The sequence below is a fragment of the Leptidea sinapis genome, chromosome 9, assembly GCF_905404315.1.
Source record: "Leptidea sinapis chromosome 9, ilLepSina1.1, whole genome shotgun sequence".
NCBI classification, from domain to species: Eukaryota; Metazoa; Arthropoda; class Insecta; order Lepidoptera; family Pieridae; genus Leptidea; species Leptidea sinapis.
This window is the reverse complement of record NC_066273.1, coordinates 2,709,129-2,726,628: the sequence shown is the minus strand read 5'-3', so window position 1 is coordinate 2,726,628 and position 17,500 is coordinate 2,709,129. Positions and strand designations below refer to the sequence as shown.

The following is a 17,500-nucleotide window of genomic DNA, read 5'->3' as shown; positions in this document are numbered from 1 at the left end:
TTGAGTCGTGAGGAGGCGAGAGGCGAGAGCGGGTCGTGACGGAAGGACACCGACTCCAAAAATAAGAATAAGAATAAAACTAGAATTAGATTAATTAATTAGATTGTATTAAAATCCGCAATTATTTTTATACTTTTTAGTGCACATTATATCTATTGTTTTGGAATAGTGTTTTTGAAGTCGGTTGTTTTTTTTTGTTACTCAAATTTTTTTATTGTTATTTTCTTGTGCAGTTTGTTTAGAGCAAGCCGAAAGATTCTTAATGTTGGAGAGGTAAATATTATTTTAAGATTTTAAATAAATATTTATTTCATTCATTATATTAGTTTGAAGCGTGAATACATATTATTTACAATGAAATACAATAAAAAATTATATACATATCATTCATTTACTGAAACTTGAAATTACATAGATTTATTCAGTAGTTGACATGTGGGTGTCAACTTATGGATTTTAATATAATTTATTAATACTGTTCCGTCCCGGTCCCTACCCAATGTCAGTTAAAATTTATAATAACTTACCAGAATACTTAAAAGCCGAAACCAATATTAAAGAATTCATAAGCTCTTTGAAGAAGTTACTTTTGGAAAAATGTTACTATTCTATTAATGAATACCTAGAGGAAAAATATATTTGAATGTCTGCCCCTCTGTCGTTCAGTGCTATGCCTTATTACGAGGTGCATGTGATAATTATTTAGTAACTAAGTCGCATGTAACGCAATTTAATTAAATAAATAAATAAATATTTATTTCTATTTTGTCGCTATGTTAATCTATACTAATATTATAAAGCTGCAGTGTTTGTTTGTTTGTTTGAACGCGCTAATCTCTGGTACTACTGGTCCGATTTGAATGATTCTTTCAGTGTTGGGTAGTCCATTTATCGAGGAAGGCTATAGGCTATGGCTGTTTTTTTTTGCTATGGCTGTTTTTTTTTTAAATTAGGGATCCGTAATAAAATTGCTATTTTGTAACACAAGTTATAAAATCGAAAACCTATTTTTGCGTGCGCTGCTAAAACTAATGACAATAGAACAAAATGATGTACAGGCTATAATATAGGCAATATTTTATTACTTATAAAACTATCGCGTGAATTATACTTTGTATGGCAAAACAACGTTTGCCGGGTCAGCTAGTTTACTCTATAAGACCATCTAAAACAATTTAGAAACATTTTGTTCAGTAGTTGACAGGAGGTGTCAACTATTGAATTAGTTTTTATACGCTTTATATTAGCTTCACCTGTATGTTTGTAACCGACTTCTTTGGGCGCGATTTTGACCCACTTTAAACGGTTACATTTCGTTCAAACTTTGTAGATTTATCGAAGACATTACACTAATTTAATAAAATTATTCAATTTTTCAATTTGCAAAATATGATTTTTGTTAATTTATATAATTTTCATCTGTAGTCGATAAGGCAGGAATTGATGTTAAAGTACTTAATAGTTTTAAAAATACCCTTTTATAGAAAATTTAACTAAAAAATGAAAAATAAATAATAGTTAAAAAAAACTAAACAGCACGCTTTATATATAATTCAACTAAAAAAATAGAAAATAAATTTAAATTGAAAATAGTGTATTAAAAATATATTTTATTGTAAAAAGCGTGCTTTTTAGTTTTTTTTGACTATTATTTATTTCTTCGGTTTTTTAGATGCCACCGACAAAAGGAAATTTTAGAAATTATACACAATAGGAAATGGACGTAGCTGTAGATACAAGGAAGAATGGTGAAAGAATCTTCGCTGTGATTTTTGTATCTACATTCATTAGATTTCGTTCTTGTGTATATCTTAATCTAAGCATCCCTATGTCAACTACTGAAAATAAAAAGTGTCAACTACTAAGGGTATGTTCCGATATGCACTGCGAGCACTGCACAGTGCTATCACTGTAGAAAAATTCATTCCGTTATGGACTGCCAGTATACTGCCGCAGTACCGTAGAGAAATATATGACGTCATAAATCGCCGCCATATTCTACTGTGAGCACTGGCGTTTTCGAGGCCCTAGCCTCGAAAACGCCATGCGTACTGCGAGTACCTTACTCGCAGTACTTTGATCACGTGATCAGTAAAAACCACACGAGTGCCTAACGTTTTATAAACAATACCTACAGTTTAATCCCAAATATTTTTAATTTGACTGTACTACAACAACAGTTATTTTTTAATGAACTAGAAAACTTTAATACACTCATTTGAATGCTGCGTCAAAAAATTCAGCTGACAGTATACGGGATTGCGTTCCGTTTTAAATAGTAACCAGTATAACTGGCTATAAAGGAACGGCTTCACAGTATACTAAATTGACGTCACACTGTACAGTGGTCGCAGTGCATATCGGAACATACCCTAAATATGTTTGTTTTCACTAGGTGTCAACTACTGACATAGTACCTTTATTTTATTAAAAAAAAACACAAACATTACTTTTATTGATACAAATCTTTTCACATTCTGAAAGGGAATAATAATTCGCGCAACCATTACCAATAAGAAGTTCCCACTTAGATGATTTCATGCCAAAATATGTCAATAAACATACTAATAAATCATTAAAGTGGATATTTTACCTTAAATATATTTCGATGTAATAAGTACACAGCGGTGGATTAACACTAGGGGCAGTTGGGGCAAGTGCCCAGGGCGGCAAAATTTTGAAAGTGAAACATTTTTTTTAGTCTTATCAAGATTGTTCAATATAATTAATTAATTCTGTTTAATCGACCAATTCGCAATTCAAAAAGTCAGACGTGTTTGCCTGTGAAAAAATTTATGTAATATAATTATGAGTCACCCTTAGTGCCAAATTTATAATTGTTAGAAAAAAACAAATATTAATTATTCATGTTTTCAGAATATATAACATATCATAAAGTTTCTGCAATAAATTAGTTATTTTAGTTTTGAAAATAGAATATAAACTATAAGTTTATGTAAAATTCCAGTATTGGGACGGATTTTTTATCGGTGCCCAGGGGCGACATTAAGTTTAAATCCGGCCCTGCCCGCACATTATATTTAACATTCGTCGATCAAATTGGGGACGTTTTGAGAAAAGCAGAGGTCGGAAGCACCCGCAACCGGCGAGCATGTATGAAAAGAGTAATGAATGTAGAGGAAGCGCGTGAGGTTTGTAAGGATGGAAGCAAATGGCATTCTATTGTCTCTGCCTACCCCGACGGGAACAAGGCGTGTGTGTGTGTGTATGTATGTATATTATATTTAATAGCCGGTGTATGTTCTAGACATTAAACAAAACAGAAAGCGTGCATTCATCTTACCAGCCCGCTTACATCGCACATGCTTGGCTGCGTCACCTGTTTCAGGGCTCACAGGACGCGGAACCGCGGTGCCTCCGGGTGTCACGAGGGTCTCATTGGAGGCGGGGGTTGAACATGGTTCAGTGGTGGGGGGAGATGTCACGTTCAGAGGCTGCGGGCGACGTGGCTGCTTCGATTGCTCGACTTCGCGGCGACACTTCTCTAGAGAAACCTGGAAAAATTAAATCAAATTTATTACAAAAATTGTTATAAACATATTCATTTATTTGCTATTAAATAGGGTGGTACAAATTTGGTCTTACAATAGCTTAAAGTATCTCCTATTTAGCCATTACTAATAACATGCAAACTTGGTCTTGGGCAAAAATTTTATTACAATATAAATTATTTTATATAACACAAAGTTATAATTTTATACAACACAAAAAAAAATATTAAAGTCAAGATAAGAATAATCCACTTAGAATGCAATGTCAAAATCCTTTACTCTTTGTGGTCAAAAAACTCTTCTATAGAATAAAATGTGTTTTGAGGACGCCAACTGTGTTAGGATACTTTAAATCTTGAAAAAGGTAACAACTTAAATGAATCAGGGATCTTATTAATAATTTTCATGCCCATCCAGAAGCAATTTTTCTGAAATAAAGTGCTATGTGGAACGACTCTAGTCACTAACCTATTAGCTTTCCTAAGTATTCTAGTACTGTGGGTCATATGCATTTGTAAGTATAGTGTGATTGATTGTGATCATCACAGTGATTTTCCTTTACAAATTTTGCCATCTCGAGACATACAATGCGGGACTCGAACCCGCGACCTCTCTGGTTCCGTTCGAGTGGCGTATGGTTCGTAATACGTAAACTAAACAAATGTAAGGTTAAACTAACTGCTTTTAAAATCGTCACTATAAATATGTATTTATATTACTGAATCTACCATCTGCTGGGAAAAAGTAGAGCCCGTGAGAATAACATACAAGAAAAATACTAACATATTGTAAGTGTATCTAGGTAATAATCTTTATATATAAAAATGAATTGCTCTTCGTTAGTCTCGCTAAAACTCGAGAACGGCTGGACCGATTTGGCTAATTTTGGTCTTGAATTATTTGTGGAGGTCCAGAGAAGGTTTAAAAGGTGAATAAAATAATATGATAATTTTCGGAATTCAATAAAAACAACAATTTTGTTTTTCCTTTCATGTGTCCCCTCCATGTGTAGTTCAGAAATCAAATTGAAAGAATAGTTTAAAATGAATAACTAATTCTTTATATCTTTCTAACTTTCTCGGGAGGTAAAAAACAAACTTAATTTTAGCTACCTATACTTGGTAGATTAACTACAGTTGTTAACTATGATGGCAATACAACGTTTGCTGGGTCAGCTAGTAATAATAACAATAAAATAATATATCATAAACATAACTTCTTAATGTCACATATAACTATGTGGCATTAAAAGTTTCATTTATAAAAGTATAAAGTATGTATATTCTCATTATGGTCGCAGATCCTGACTGCTTCATAAAATATATTTCAAGCCAAGGTTCCAGGCCACCTGACCAGATTATCCTTTCGGGCTTTGTTACTATTGTGGTGACAGTGTCTACTAGCGATGGGTTTAATCAACGGACTAGGTGAACCAACCGTCGATTGACATTCGACGCTTCGACGTTTTATCATTCATTCATAAACTAGTTGAATTCGTAGACGCCTATATATGTAGTCGAGAGTCGAGACGTTCATTTCAACAAGCGCGACGAGACGAAACGATGTTTGTTTGAGTTAACATAGTCGTATACTTCGTTGCAAGGATCCGGAGATAGGTCAACGGGACGCGAAGGTCAATTGAATTTGAACTTTAAAGTCACGTGCACTGTATTCATATTTAAATAAACATTTAGGGTGAGTTAAACGGTTCTTAAAATTATTCTTTTGATTGGAGGAAAAGGATAGCAATTACATATATTTACATGTGTGAAAGCGACAGTTGCACAGCTACTCAGCGCAAACGAAGTAAACTGATTTATTATTATTTATTTTGGTTTTATTTCGATTTAGTTAGTTCGTGACGTATTTCGATAAATAATTATGAGTAAGGTCGTCATAGAACTATATCAAGTTTACTCGTCGACCCGGTTTATCGTTGACGCATCGCCTAAATGACTGTTAGTTAATAGGTTCACAAAATCAACTAGTCGACGATCGACGATGAACGGTCTCGTTTCGTTTACGAAAAAATCGTCGACGACCCATCTCTAGTGTCTACCGCGGAGTCAGCGGTCTTGGCCGTGGCGAATAGCCAGGTTAGCTGATACGAACCCGCGCAGCTTGTTAGAAATCACAATTCACACCACTACTCACAATATAAACACGTAACTAGAAAACTCTCTTTATTATAGGAATTCAAAGGGATACACACACTCATAGAAAATTGTTAAAGCGTGTCACAAAATATTGATAGATTGGATGAGCGACATCTATCGGTGACTTAATAAAGCACCAATAGTAACCTTGCTTGTTTTCTACGTAAGTTTGGAGACAGCTCATTCGTCATATTCGCGAGTGCCGCTACGGTCAACTCCTCATTAATAACAAAACACATATTCTAGAAAAATAATAAAATTATCGGTTTAACAAGGAACACGCGATAAAAGCCCAAAACTATCATTTACCAGCTCCTCTATGTAGTACCTTCGCTGCTGGATGTGCCGCAATTATTATTTTTAATGTTATTTGGTTGTGGCTAATTTATGGCCGACGATTCCTATAGAGTTATAGACCATAGTTTCTCAACATTATTTTGCTCACCGCCCACTTTGAGAATATGTTTTTTTCTAGAGTATTTTCGTGTATTTTTTTGCCTTTTTAGACTATATTTTTTAATCAACCCACGCCCCATCTGCGCCATCTCAATGCCCCCTAATTTTCTCTGGGTCTTCTACTGCCCCCCGAAAGTCTCAAACGCCCACAAGGGGGCGTTATCGCCCACGTTGAGAACCTATGCAGTATAGACAAAGAAATACCATACACAACAGACGCATTGTCATCTGTGAGGTTAACATAATGACAGTTGTCTATTTCGCCGCCTAATAATATAACCAAAATTGTAACTGAGCAATATAGTTCTCACGCAAATCGTCACATACGCATATATATAATCTTAATATAATTACGCAAGTCCTTCAAAAGACTTCATCACTGGTCAACTAGCTAATCGGCAATTTCTCGGTGTAACGCATCGCAAAAACCCTCGAAGGAAGTAGCGCGCACCTTACCACCAGGAGCTCCTAAAGGATTAGCGGGGGCCCCCAGCTGCAGAACATCGCGTCCAGGAATACCAGGTACGTCGGCATATTATTTTAGCCATAACTAATAAGGCAATGCTAATATAATCATATCTTAACCACGCACGCGCCCAAACAGCTGGTTTTCGTTAATATGCCAGAAATACTTCAGTACTCTCTTTAGTACCGTGTGGTGACATCCATTGTTTTCACCAAAGACATTTAAAGAGGTATAACTCGGCGACTAAGCTTTCCCCTACAACCGCGTAGCGGTCAATTGCCCTCTATTACCAAAATGACATTCGCACACAACGTGCAATTCGAGACAAAAAGCGACAAAAATGTCAAATTGTTCTTTTTTTTGTGTAAAATCAAACTATGTTTCAAAACAAAGCTCATTGTAACAATACAGTAAAAGCTCCTCATTCGCGTTTTGACTATTCGCGTATTAAAAAATTGTGACCCAATTCCTATATTCGCGGCTTAAGATTTCTTTATTCGCGGATGTAATCGGTACATAGTACATGCATATTAATAAAAAGAATTCCAACATAGCCGAAATTGCGAATGGAATAGGACGAGATGGGTACGAACAAATAGAATCAAGTGACATTCAGGAGTTGCTTGAATCGGAAGATGAAGATTTGGCTGAAATCGACTTGGAGGAAATGTGAAATTCACAGTCCATAGAAGAAGAGGCTTCAACAAGCACTGGAAATGTGACATTTAATTCTGTAAAGTCCTAGTGAAGGCTTAAAAATGGCAAATGAGCTTTGTGATTTCTTTATAAAATTGATCCGTCTATGGAACGAAGTCTTATTTTTAAAAGGTAAATTGCTAATGCCAGTGCTTAATATCAGTTTGAACTGAAGGACCTTTTAAAAATTGCCAAGCAAGAAAAAATTACAAAATTCTTTAAACCGTTGCCTAAGCCTGAAGATAATAATTAATAATTATGGTCAAAAGCTTCAATTAGATTGTTCTTTTAATATGATTGTTTTTTATTTTGTCACCTAGGAACATATCCCCTATAACCCCATATAAATTACCAATCCGTATTCACGGTTTCTGTATTCGCGGCATATTTACGGAACATATACCCCGCGAATAAAGAGCTTTTACTGTATAAACATTAAAATGACTGTTAGCGTGTATAGTGTTACACAACGGCGGGAAACGACTTGATTGGTTAGTTTTGATCGCGTCATGCATGCCACGCCCATATCCCCAGCAAAAATTGGTTGACGCGGACTTCATAGTTTGTATTAACGGTCTTATCTCTTTATAATTATGTCTTTGGTTGTCACTTTTAATATAATAAGGTTAGTTAGTGACCAAGTGACTTTCAGAGCACAATTCTTTAAAACCATCAAACTTACACATTTCTCAATAAGTTTCTTTGCTTGCTCAATCTGTTCCTTGGTTCCTCTGAATGAGATCCTCTGTTCGTTATTGTTCCCGCCGGCCGCGGCCTCCACCTTCACTCGAGCTCCACTCATGTGGCTTATGTCGTTTATATTTTCCCCTCCATGACCTGACAAACAAAGAAAAATCAAAATTGAGCAAAATAAAATCGTACCAAAGTAAAAACTATTTTCATAAAGAAAACTTGCTGTTGTCTTCAAACAATACAGACTCCAATAAATAAATTACATTTAATTTTTAACTAGCTGATTCCCGCGGCTATGCCCGCTTACACACCACGGACGAGTAAAAAAATAAGGACACCGTGTCACCTAACATAACAGTGAAGCATCAAAACAAGCCAGTTAACGTGTATTATGCCTTATACTAGATATTTGTTAAAAGATCAACAAAATTAAATCTTAATGTGGATTACATGACAATCCACATAATATGTTTCCCACTTGGCGAAGGCCTCTTAAATTTCAGATTTTCAATACATTAAAAAAAAACAAGTTAATATTTGCAAATTATACTGTAACAATTTATTATGACGACCTACTGAGCATACATTTAGATAATGAATATGGATGTTTGTTTTCGAGCAATGGATGTTTATATGTATTTATGTATGTTTAAGTAAGTATATTGTATTAAATACTAGCTGACCCGACAGACGTTGTTCTGTATATAATAAATAAAATAATGTTTTTTTATGAATTTGTCAATAATATTTCATAACATCAAGAATTGCTTCGTAAAAATGCACCCTGTTGTTGTAATGAAATAGTTTCACAGCATAACTGTCAAACCGTTGTGTCCAAAATTCGACGGGGTATGCATCAAAGGAAAAACAAATTTGTTGTTTTTATTTAATTCCGAGCATTTTCCTATTTATTTACCTTTTAAACCTTCCCTGTACTTCCACAAATAATTCAAGACCAAAATTAGCCAAATCGGTCCAGCCGTTCTCGAGTTTTAGCGAGTCTAACAAACGCAATAAATTTTTATATACATAGATATTGTTGTCTTGTACCCACAGCAAAGGCTATGCCTACTTCGTTTATTTATTTATATTACACTTGTTGTTCAAATACTCACCAATGATTCTGCCCACAGACCATCCAGGGACCTCTATACAATCGGTAACAAGAAGTGGTTGTTGTCTTATAAAGTCATGTATCATAGTTTCAGCCAGTTGTGTTGCATGCTTACTTCCCCTTATTATACACACATCATAATCCTTGTCAGTGAATTTCTTGAAGTGTATCTGTGCACCAGACTTGCTTTCAATGCCTTTAATGTTTGACCCACTGCGACCTTCAAAAAAATGGTTATTGACTGATCTGTGCAGGACTGTAGACTTGTGGCTATGTCATTGATGTCATGACATTGATAAATTATACATAATAGCTTTAGGGGTAAATGTATACACTTCTACAATAAAGTCCCAGCCACTGTTCAGGCATTGTCTATAAATAAATTTAAATGTTTTATAAAAAAATGGCTCTGTCGTAAATCCTATTACTCCACTGCTGAATATCTAAATGATCGGACAGCCTGGGACTAGATTGTGATTATTTTATAGCAACTATACAATATTGTATACTTTTATTGAAAAGAGCGCAAAAAAAAAGAATGCTGGAGAGTTTCTTGCGCCGCTTCTTCTCTCTCAGAGCGCCATTTGTTTCCGAAGCGGTAGTAGTATCTAGTAGTATAAGAAATGACATCAAAAAGAATTCTAAAGGAATCAATTTTGAGAAAATAAATGCCTTTTATGCCTTTATGCCTTTTATAAAGAGATGAGGGGGGTAGTCTCCCTAGACCACTGCTCTTTCTAACTTTAACACCCATAATTACTGGGATATTCAAAACTAGGGCCCGGATGTATATGTATAATATGGACTAACAAAACTAAAATATGTATAATATAAGAATACAATATTGTGAATATTGATATATATTGAAATAAAAAAAATATTGTTATAGTTAAAACTCTTTATGTTTAGAGGAAATAAAGCTTTGTACTGGCTGAATGATCTTTCAACATAACGGGATGTGGTTGGAGTATATTTAAAATTTGCATAATTTTCCCTAGCGAGCAGGGCCGGATTTAAACTTAATGCCGCCTAAAATATAAACTAAAATAACTTATTTATTGCAGAAACTTTATCACAAAAAATACTAATAAAATTCCTTTAATTCCAGAAAATAAAGACATTATTATTTTAAATCTCCAAGGAAGTAATTGATTAAATTAAATCGTTTTATTATTAATTTTTACTAAACATGCCAAAATTGTAATTTACAAATAATGGATAAATTGAATTTCTTGAATTATAAATTAAACCATATATTATTAATTAACAGAATTAATTAATTACTTATATTGAGCAATCTTGAAAAGACTAAAAAAAAAAAAAATCACTTTCAAAATTTGCCGCCCTGGGCACTTGCCCCAACTGCCCCTAGTGTAAATCCACCGGTGCTAGCGAGTCAGTACTGGTTCTGGCGGTAAGGAAATATTAGGATCTCTGTCTCTTTGAATTTCGAGATCCTACTTGGTACTTTAAAAAATAACTTTCTTAACATTTGATACTAAACTATCAACCTTTTTAAACTGAAACCTTATACATTCAGCTAATCTATTTACTCCTTAAGCCAAGCATGTTTTTTTTATGACAATAAGGGACGAGACGAGCAAGACGTTCAGCTGATGGTAAATGATACGCCCTGCCCATTACAATGCAGTGCCGCCCAGGATTCTTGAAAAACCTAAAAATTCTGGGCGGCACTACAACTGCACTCGTCACCTTGAAACATAAGATGTTAAGTCTCGTTTGCCCAGTAATTTCACTAGCTACGGCGCCCTTCAGACCGAAGCACAGTAATGCACAATACTGCTTCACGGTAGAAATAGGCGCCGTTGTGGTACCTATAATTTAGCCGGCAAAGGAGCCTCCCACTGATAAAATTTAAATGTAATTCATGTTACATGAATTATTTATGTATATAAAACTTGAAGAACATTTGCAGCTTTTATCATATTATAAAGATCCACATCGGTAAGTAAAAAGGAACTTGATCATGTTAATTCCATTAGGACACAAAACGCTTTTAGTATCATCATTGTCAACTGATGGTAATGCACCGGTTTAATCTGTAGTTTCGTCAATGGAAAGGAATCGTAGTCAAGCAATTTTTACGAATAGAAAACATCAGGAATACATTTACCACAGTACTTTACAAAGAATTTTTTAAAAGTAGGATTATTTAACTGTCATAAGGGTATATATGCACATATAGAGTCACACGATTCTTGTAAACAAACCAGCACTAAATGTGTGGTGGCAATGGGTTGCCCACAAGGAGGGGTACTTTCACCACTAATTTGCCCATCACAAGGCTAAACAAAAAGAAACTGTACACGGTGGGCTATGCGGACGACCTCGCCATTCTAGAAACGGGACCATTTGAGAGCGTTTTATGGAGCCTCATGAGATGTGCTTTTAAGATTCTTGAAGAATGGTGCGCGCAACATAAACTTACAGCTAATCCGTCAAAGACGGAGCTAATCCTCTTCACAAACAAACGCAGCCTTGGTAATTACATTACCAAAGCTGTTCAACACCGAACTAAGCCTTACTAAAGAAGTTAAATACCTGGGGGTTTTACTGGATAGTAAGTTACTTGGGAACAAACATCTTGAACACAAGCTGGAAGAAGCATGCATCATCTTATGGCAGTGCAGAAGACTTATAGATAAAACCTGGGGTCTTGCTCCAAAGATAAACAGATGGCTCTATACAGCAGTCATCAGACCAATTATCTCCTACGGAGCAATAGCTTGGTGGCCCAGGACAGAGCTTGTGACAGTTCAAACCAAGCTGCAGCTTTTCCAGCAGCTGGCTTGCACAGCCATAACAGGATGCATGCGCACCACGCCTACCTCCGCCCTTGAAATTATTCTAGGGCTAACACCACTCGACATACACTTTCAACAAGAAGCGACAATGGCGACTCTACATCTAAAGCTGTTGGGTGTATAGAAGAATGAAGAATGCCTTACAGATAATCTCTGGAATAGGATAACAAAGGACTATCTACTCTCTGAGGCACCATGCGATAAAATACCTAAAACACATGTTTTTTATAAGAACTATCACATACAGCTATGTAAGAAGGATGCTGACCAGTCAAGTGTAAATGAATTTAGAATTTACAGACGGATCCAAACTGGCTGCTGGAACTGGTCTGCTGCATCTTCTCACAGGAACTGAACATACACACTTCCATACCCTTGGGAATGGCACACATCTCCATCTTCCAATGTGAGTGTGTAGCAATCAAGGAAGCTGCCAATGCAATATTAAGAAGAAAAGCACATGGATACAGAATCAGAATTCTTTCTGACAGTATGGCGGTACTTACAGCGTTGAAGGGTATCACCTACAACTCACCGCTAATATACGAGTGTCACGAAACTCTGGAACAAGTAGCCTCTTATAACCGGGTAACTCTGCAATGGATCAAGGGACATAGCGGTTCGTTGGGTAATGATGCAGCGGATGAGCTTGCTAGGCGGGCATCGGCAACCCTAGTGACTGGTCCATTGCCACTTCTGCCACTGCCCTTCAGCCAAATGCGCTGGATACGCTCTCTCAACAACAACGTCTCAAGCTGTAGACAGTCGAACGAAGCGATACCTGCACTGTCGCTCAAACTGACACGTAGACTTATCAGCCTCAACAGTCATGACATCCGTATAATGGTGGGCACCCTAACGGGTCACACATCACTAAACAAGCACCTTTTCACAATCGGCGTAATGGACAGTCCTAAGTGCAGAGGCTGTCTAGCCGAGGACGAAACGGTCACTCACGTAATCCTGGAATGTGTGGGAGTGGCCAACCAACGGGCAAAAACCTTAACCAATACTAGGTCGCTCCAGGAAGTCTGGGAACACCCCACGAATGTTCTGAACTTCTGGGAGGAGCTGGGCTGGTTGGAGTAACTGGCCAATACTGCACGCAAAATGGACCCATACTAGTGGTTTAATTGCGGAAACAGGAGCCCCAATACCATACCACACAATTCTTGAAGAAAGTAGAAACTTGGGAGCTATTTGCGATTGCATCAGAAAAGATATAAATATAAATTTATTCTTCCTCATTATATATTACTTGTGTTTAGCAGAAGATATGTATTTGATATTAAAAAATGTTGCACAGTAAATATAGAATTTTCACAAGCATAACAAAATAATACTGTACCATATATTATATAGTCAGCGACTGGTTTAGAAAATTTTTGGTATATTTTTCCAATTCACTTGTTACTTATCCTCAGGCATTTTTACAATACGAAGGAAAATGATAAAATGATTCACGGCAATTCGTCCAAACAAGCTCTGTCTAACTTAAAATAGCCGACAGATGTTTGGTCTCATTACTTTAGGCATTTCAGGGGCCCATTAATCTTTCCAAAGAGAAATTTTGAAAATATGGGTTGATTTATAATTTTTTGTGGAATATGGAATTATAAATAAAATATGAATTTTATTGATATAAACAACATAATTAAGATAGAAAATATAACTAAAAATGAAAACAATTTCAATATAAAATATGTATTTACATATTAATCCGGGCCCTATTCATAACCAAAATTTTGAGGTTCATTTACTATTTATATGTCACATAAATAAGTACTATTAAAACATGTATACTTTAGTTTTGTTTTAGAAACAATAATTATTATAAAGCTGTATATAAAACCATAAAAACAATTATTATTATATTTATAACCTAGGTCCTAGAGAATCATTGAGAGCAAAATTCAAAGAAATTAACATCTTGACTGTTGCTTCTCAATATATTCTTGATAATGTAATGTATGTTCATAGGCACATAAGTGAATTTTCCAGAAACTGTCATAACCATAATGTTAACACCAGGAACAGACATAAACTGATGATGCCTACTACAAGGCTAAGTCGAGTTAGTAAGTCTTTTGTGGGGCGATGTATATGCTTTTACAACAAGATCCCAGAAAATGTTCAAAACAAAAGTATTACGTTATTCAAAAGAATTGTTAAAAAATGTTTGTGTGGTAAAGGTTACTATAACATAAATGACTTTCTTAATGATACCACAGATTGGGAATGGAGCGACCACCCTCAGGCTATTAAATAATAAGTTTAATTGTACAATGTTACTTTGTTAATGTTACTCTAATTGTAAAACATATTTTTGATGAAAAAAAAGACTGCTGAGTTTGTTGCGCCCATTCTTCTCAGGCCTGAGGCATTCATTTTGGAATGGGTGGTAGGTTTTTGACTTTCAATGAGTGATTTCACATCCTATTTTGAATAAAAATAATTGAATTTGAATATTACATTCATTGAAAATACTCATTTATTCTAAAATATATTTTACAACTTTTTGTCTAAGCAAAGGCCTGTGTAAAAGCACAATATAAATAAAGAATAGAATAGAATATAATTGAAATCATCCTAACTAATCATCATTATCATCATTTCATCCGGAAGATGTCCATTGCTTGCTTTGGCCTTTGACTCCCCTAAAGATTGCCATAACGATCCGTCCTGCACTGCCCATATCCAACATATTCAGGTGATCTTCACCAGATCATTGGTCCATCTTGTGGGGGGCCTACCAAAATTATGTCTTTCGGTATGTGGTCGCCATTCGAGGACTTTATGCCCCAATGGCCATCTGTCTTTTGAGCTATGTGCCCTGCACACTACCACTTCAGTTTCACAACCACCATCCTACCTATACACATTCTTTTGCTAAAGATAAAATAATTGTCAGATGTCTCAATAATTGTCAGAGAGTGATGAGTTGGTAGGGTTTAGTCTGACATACAATATCTTCATGTTATAGATGTGTATCTCACCAATAGACATCTTAAGGCACTGCTATAATAAATATAATTTAAACCATTACTAAAAATTTCCAAATACTATAATTATTTACTAGGATATGTTAGAACTACAACTGATATTGTAACAGTGGAATCTTGATAATTATTAACTGATTTCTTATACTCAATCAATAGTATGTACAGGTGAATTAATTTATTTTTTAATAATGCAAATACCTTACCAATCAATGCTGCAACATTTGCCTTTGGCACAGAAACCTCAATAACATTGCTTCTAGATGTTTTTACAGATTTATCTAGTGTCGTCTCTTCTTTTTTAAAAATATAGTAGAGCACAAATGCTGTCACAGACACTATTGAAAAACCCAATGCCAGAGGAACAGCTAACTTAGTGTTAAGTGGCATTTCTCTAAAACAAAACAGAACAATATGAATACACTGACCATTTTCTTATTTACTTCAACAATACAAAGTATCAGATTTCAATCATAAAATACTATCTAAATAGATTAATATTTTATATTTTGATGTATTCATGATACTTACAATATGTCTAAATTTGAAGCCTCTAATTAAGGATTACAATATTATTGAAGTTACACAATGCTAAACACATATGCACACATTCATAAATCTAGTACAATGTCTATTAGCAGCTATGACATAATCCTGAAAGAGAAGTTCATAGTAGAAGGTAATGTGATATTTTTATAGTACCAAGGCATGTGGTTTCAAAACTGCATAAAACTTACATGCATGTGTATTTAATAACATACAAGAAAGTACAAGTTTGTCTTCACGATTCGTACATTTATTGTTGGTATTTTAAATTCAATTTGTTAAAGAAACAAACATGCATTTAATTTTATTTCTAAATATTTTGCAATTTGCATTCATATTTCAAAATTCAAAGTTCTAACTTCTAACATAAAATTTGATAGATTGTCAATTGCCATTCTGACTTAATCATTTTTAGTCAAAAAGGACATGTGTCAAAGTCAAACAAACTTTATTGAGGCTTTAGTATGGCTAACGAAGGGAGTACCGTCGTGTTGGCTTTGGTTGACACACGTGTGGTGTTTTTTTTTGTTGAAAAGTGGCCGGTTTTTGTGTTTTACCTATTGTTTATTGGTGGTGGTGTAATTTAGTGTGTTGGGAATGGAGGTGGAACCCCCCCCCGGTTCCACCAGACCCCGATGGGTCTAGAAATACGTCTCGACAGGCTGCCTCCTCTCGGAAGCGGCATGTCGAATCCGATGAGCCCGCTACAGAAAGCGGGAAAAAATCAGGTTTAAATCCGCCCCAAGCATCCGTACAAACTATGTACACGCATCCTTCGTTCGCTGAAGGCCCGAAAGGTTACAGTGGAGATGACAAAGGTCCGTTTATAGTTCACGTTTCCAGGGAGGTCTCGGACCCATCTGCAGGCACATCTATCCGTGCATTGAAGTTTGGACTGTTCCTACACCAAAATAAATTTACGCACATTGTTAAGGACGGTGTTAAAAGTGTTGGCCGCAACAGAGTAAGTGTCGAATTTTCAAACGCTGAAGCAGCTAATGACTTTCTAAGTAACCAAATTCTGAATTTGACAAAATATAAAGCAGTAATTCCGACTTTTAATATTACTCGGATGGGCCTAGTCCGAGTTGTCCCTGTGGACTGGTCTATGGAGGACTTTGTCGCATCCCTAGAGCTACCGATTGGCTGTGGCGAGGTTTTGAAAACCCGCCGCTTAAACCGCAAGAACATCATTGAAGGTATTGTCGAGTGGGTGCCCACTCAATCGGTTGTTTTGACTTTTAGAGGCCAGATGCTTCCCTCCAAAATTTTTTCATTCTATAGGTCCCTTCCCGTAGAAATCTATAAATTCCCGACTATTCAGTGCCTGAATTGCTGTCGTTTTGGCCACGTTAAAGCACAGTGTAGGTCTAAGCCCAGGTGTTACAGATGTGCCCAGCTCCATACAGGTGAGTCCTGCGATTTTCCAAAAGAAAAAGCTTCCTGCTTACATTGCTCAGGCAGTCATTTTGCGTTGGATAAGAACTGTCCAGAGTTTTTACGCCAAGAAAACATAAAGCGTATTATGTCTCAGGATAATATATCGTATATAGATGCATCGGCTCGTTTCCCCCCAGTCCGCAGGTCATATGCGGAGATGACAAGGGAGTTCTTCTCCTCTCCTACATTCTCCCCTCTGCCCGTTAACTCTTCCCAACATACCAACTCATCTCAACCCAGCCCCAACCCTAAAAGATCCTATCGGGAGACAATTATTCGTTCTCCTCGCCCCCGTACCCCCTTAGCAAAGGGTTACAACAAGCAGGCCCATGACGCTATCATCAATCTCCCACCCTCCTCTCTACCCAATGGCTGTGCTCTTGGCAACAGCCAACTCGACTTCCCTCAATCCCAAGGAAAAATGTTAGAAGACCTTTCGTCATTGCTCCTCAGCATCGTTGCTCCATGCAGCGAACTTCCATTACCGCCCAACGTTGCCTACAATCTAACCCGTCTTTTTAAGATCTTGAACAACCAACAGTTCTTCTGCAATGGAACTGTAAAAGTATCCGTGCCAAGAAACAAGATCTTATATCA

The 17,500-nt window shown here is 36.0% G+C and overlaps 1 protein-coding gene across 2 annotated transcripts in view; it reads right to left on the bottom strand.

The window, feature by feature from the left end:
* Positions 1–15,809, bottom strand: part of LOC126965955 (tudor and KH domain-containing protein homolog) — a 44,933-nt gene extending 29,124 nt beyond the window's left edge. Inside the window, exons 1-6 of one of the 2 annotated variants that reach the window (XM_050809778.1) lie at positions 15,655–15,809; positions 15,449–15,571; positions 15,124–15,311; positions 9,095–9,313; positions 7,969–8,123; positions 3,305–3,515 (exon numbers count right to left, since the gene is read on the bottom strand). In XM_050809778.1, the coding sequence (XP_050665735.1) occupies positions 3,305–3,515; positions 7,969–8,123; positions 9,095–9,313; positions 15,124–15,307 (769 nt within the window). In that variant the 5' untranslated portion in view covers positions 15,308–15,311; positions 15,449–15,571; positions 15,655–15,809. The remainder of the gene's footprint in view (positions 1–3,304; positions 3,516–7,968; positions 8,124–9,094; positions 9,314–15,123; positions 15,312–15,448; positions 15,572–15,654) is intronic. The other variant, XM_050809779.1, reaches the window with a different exon arrangement.
* Positions 15,810–17,500: the final 1,691 nt, after the last annotated feature.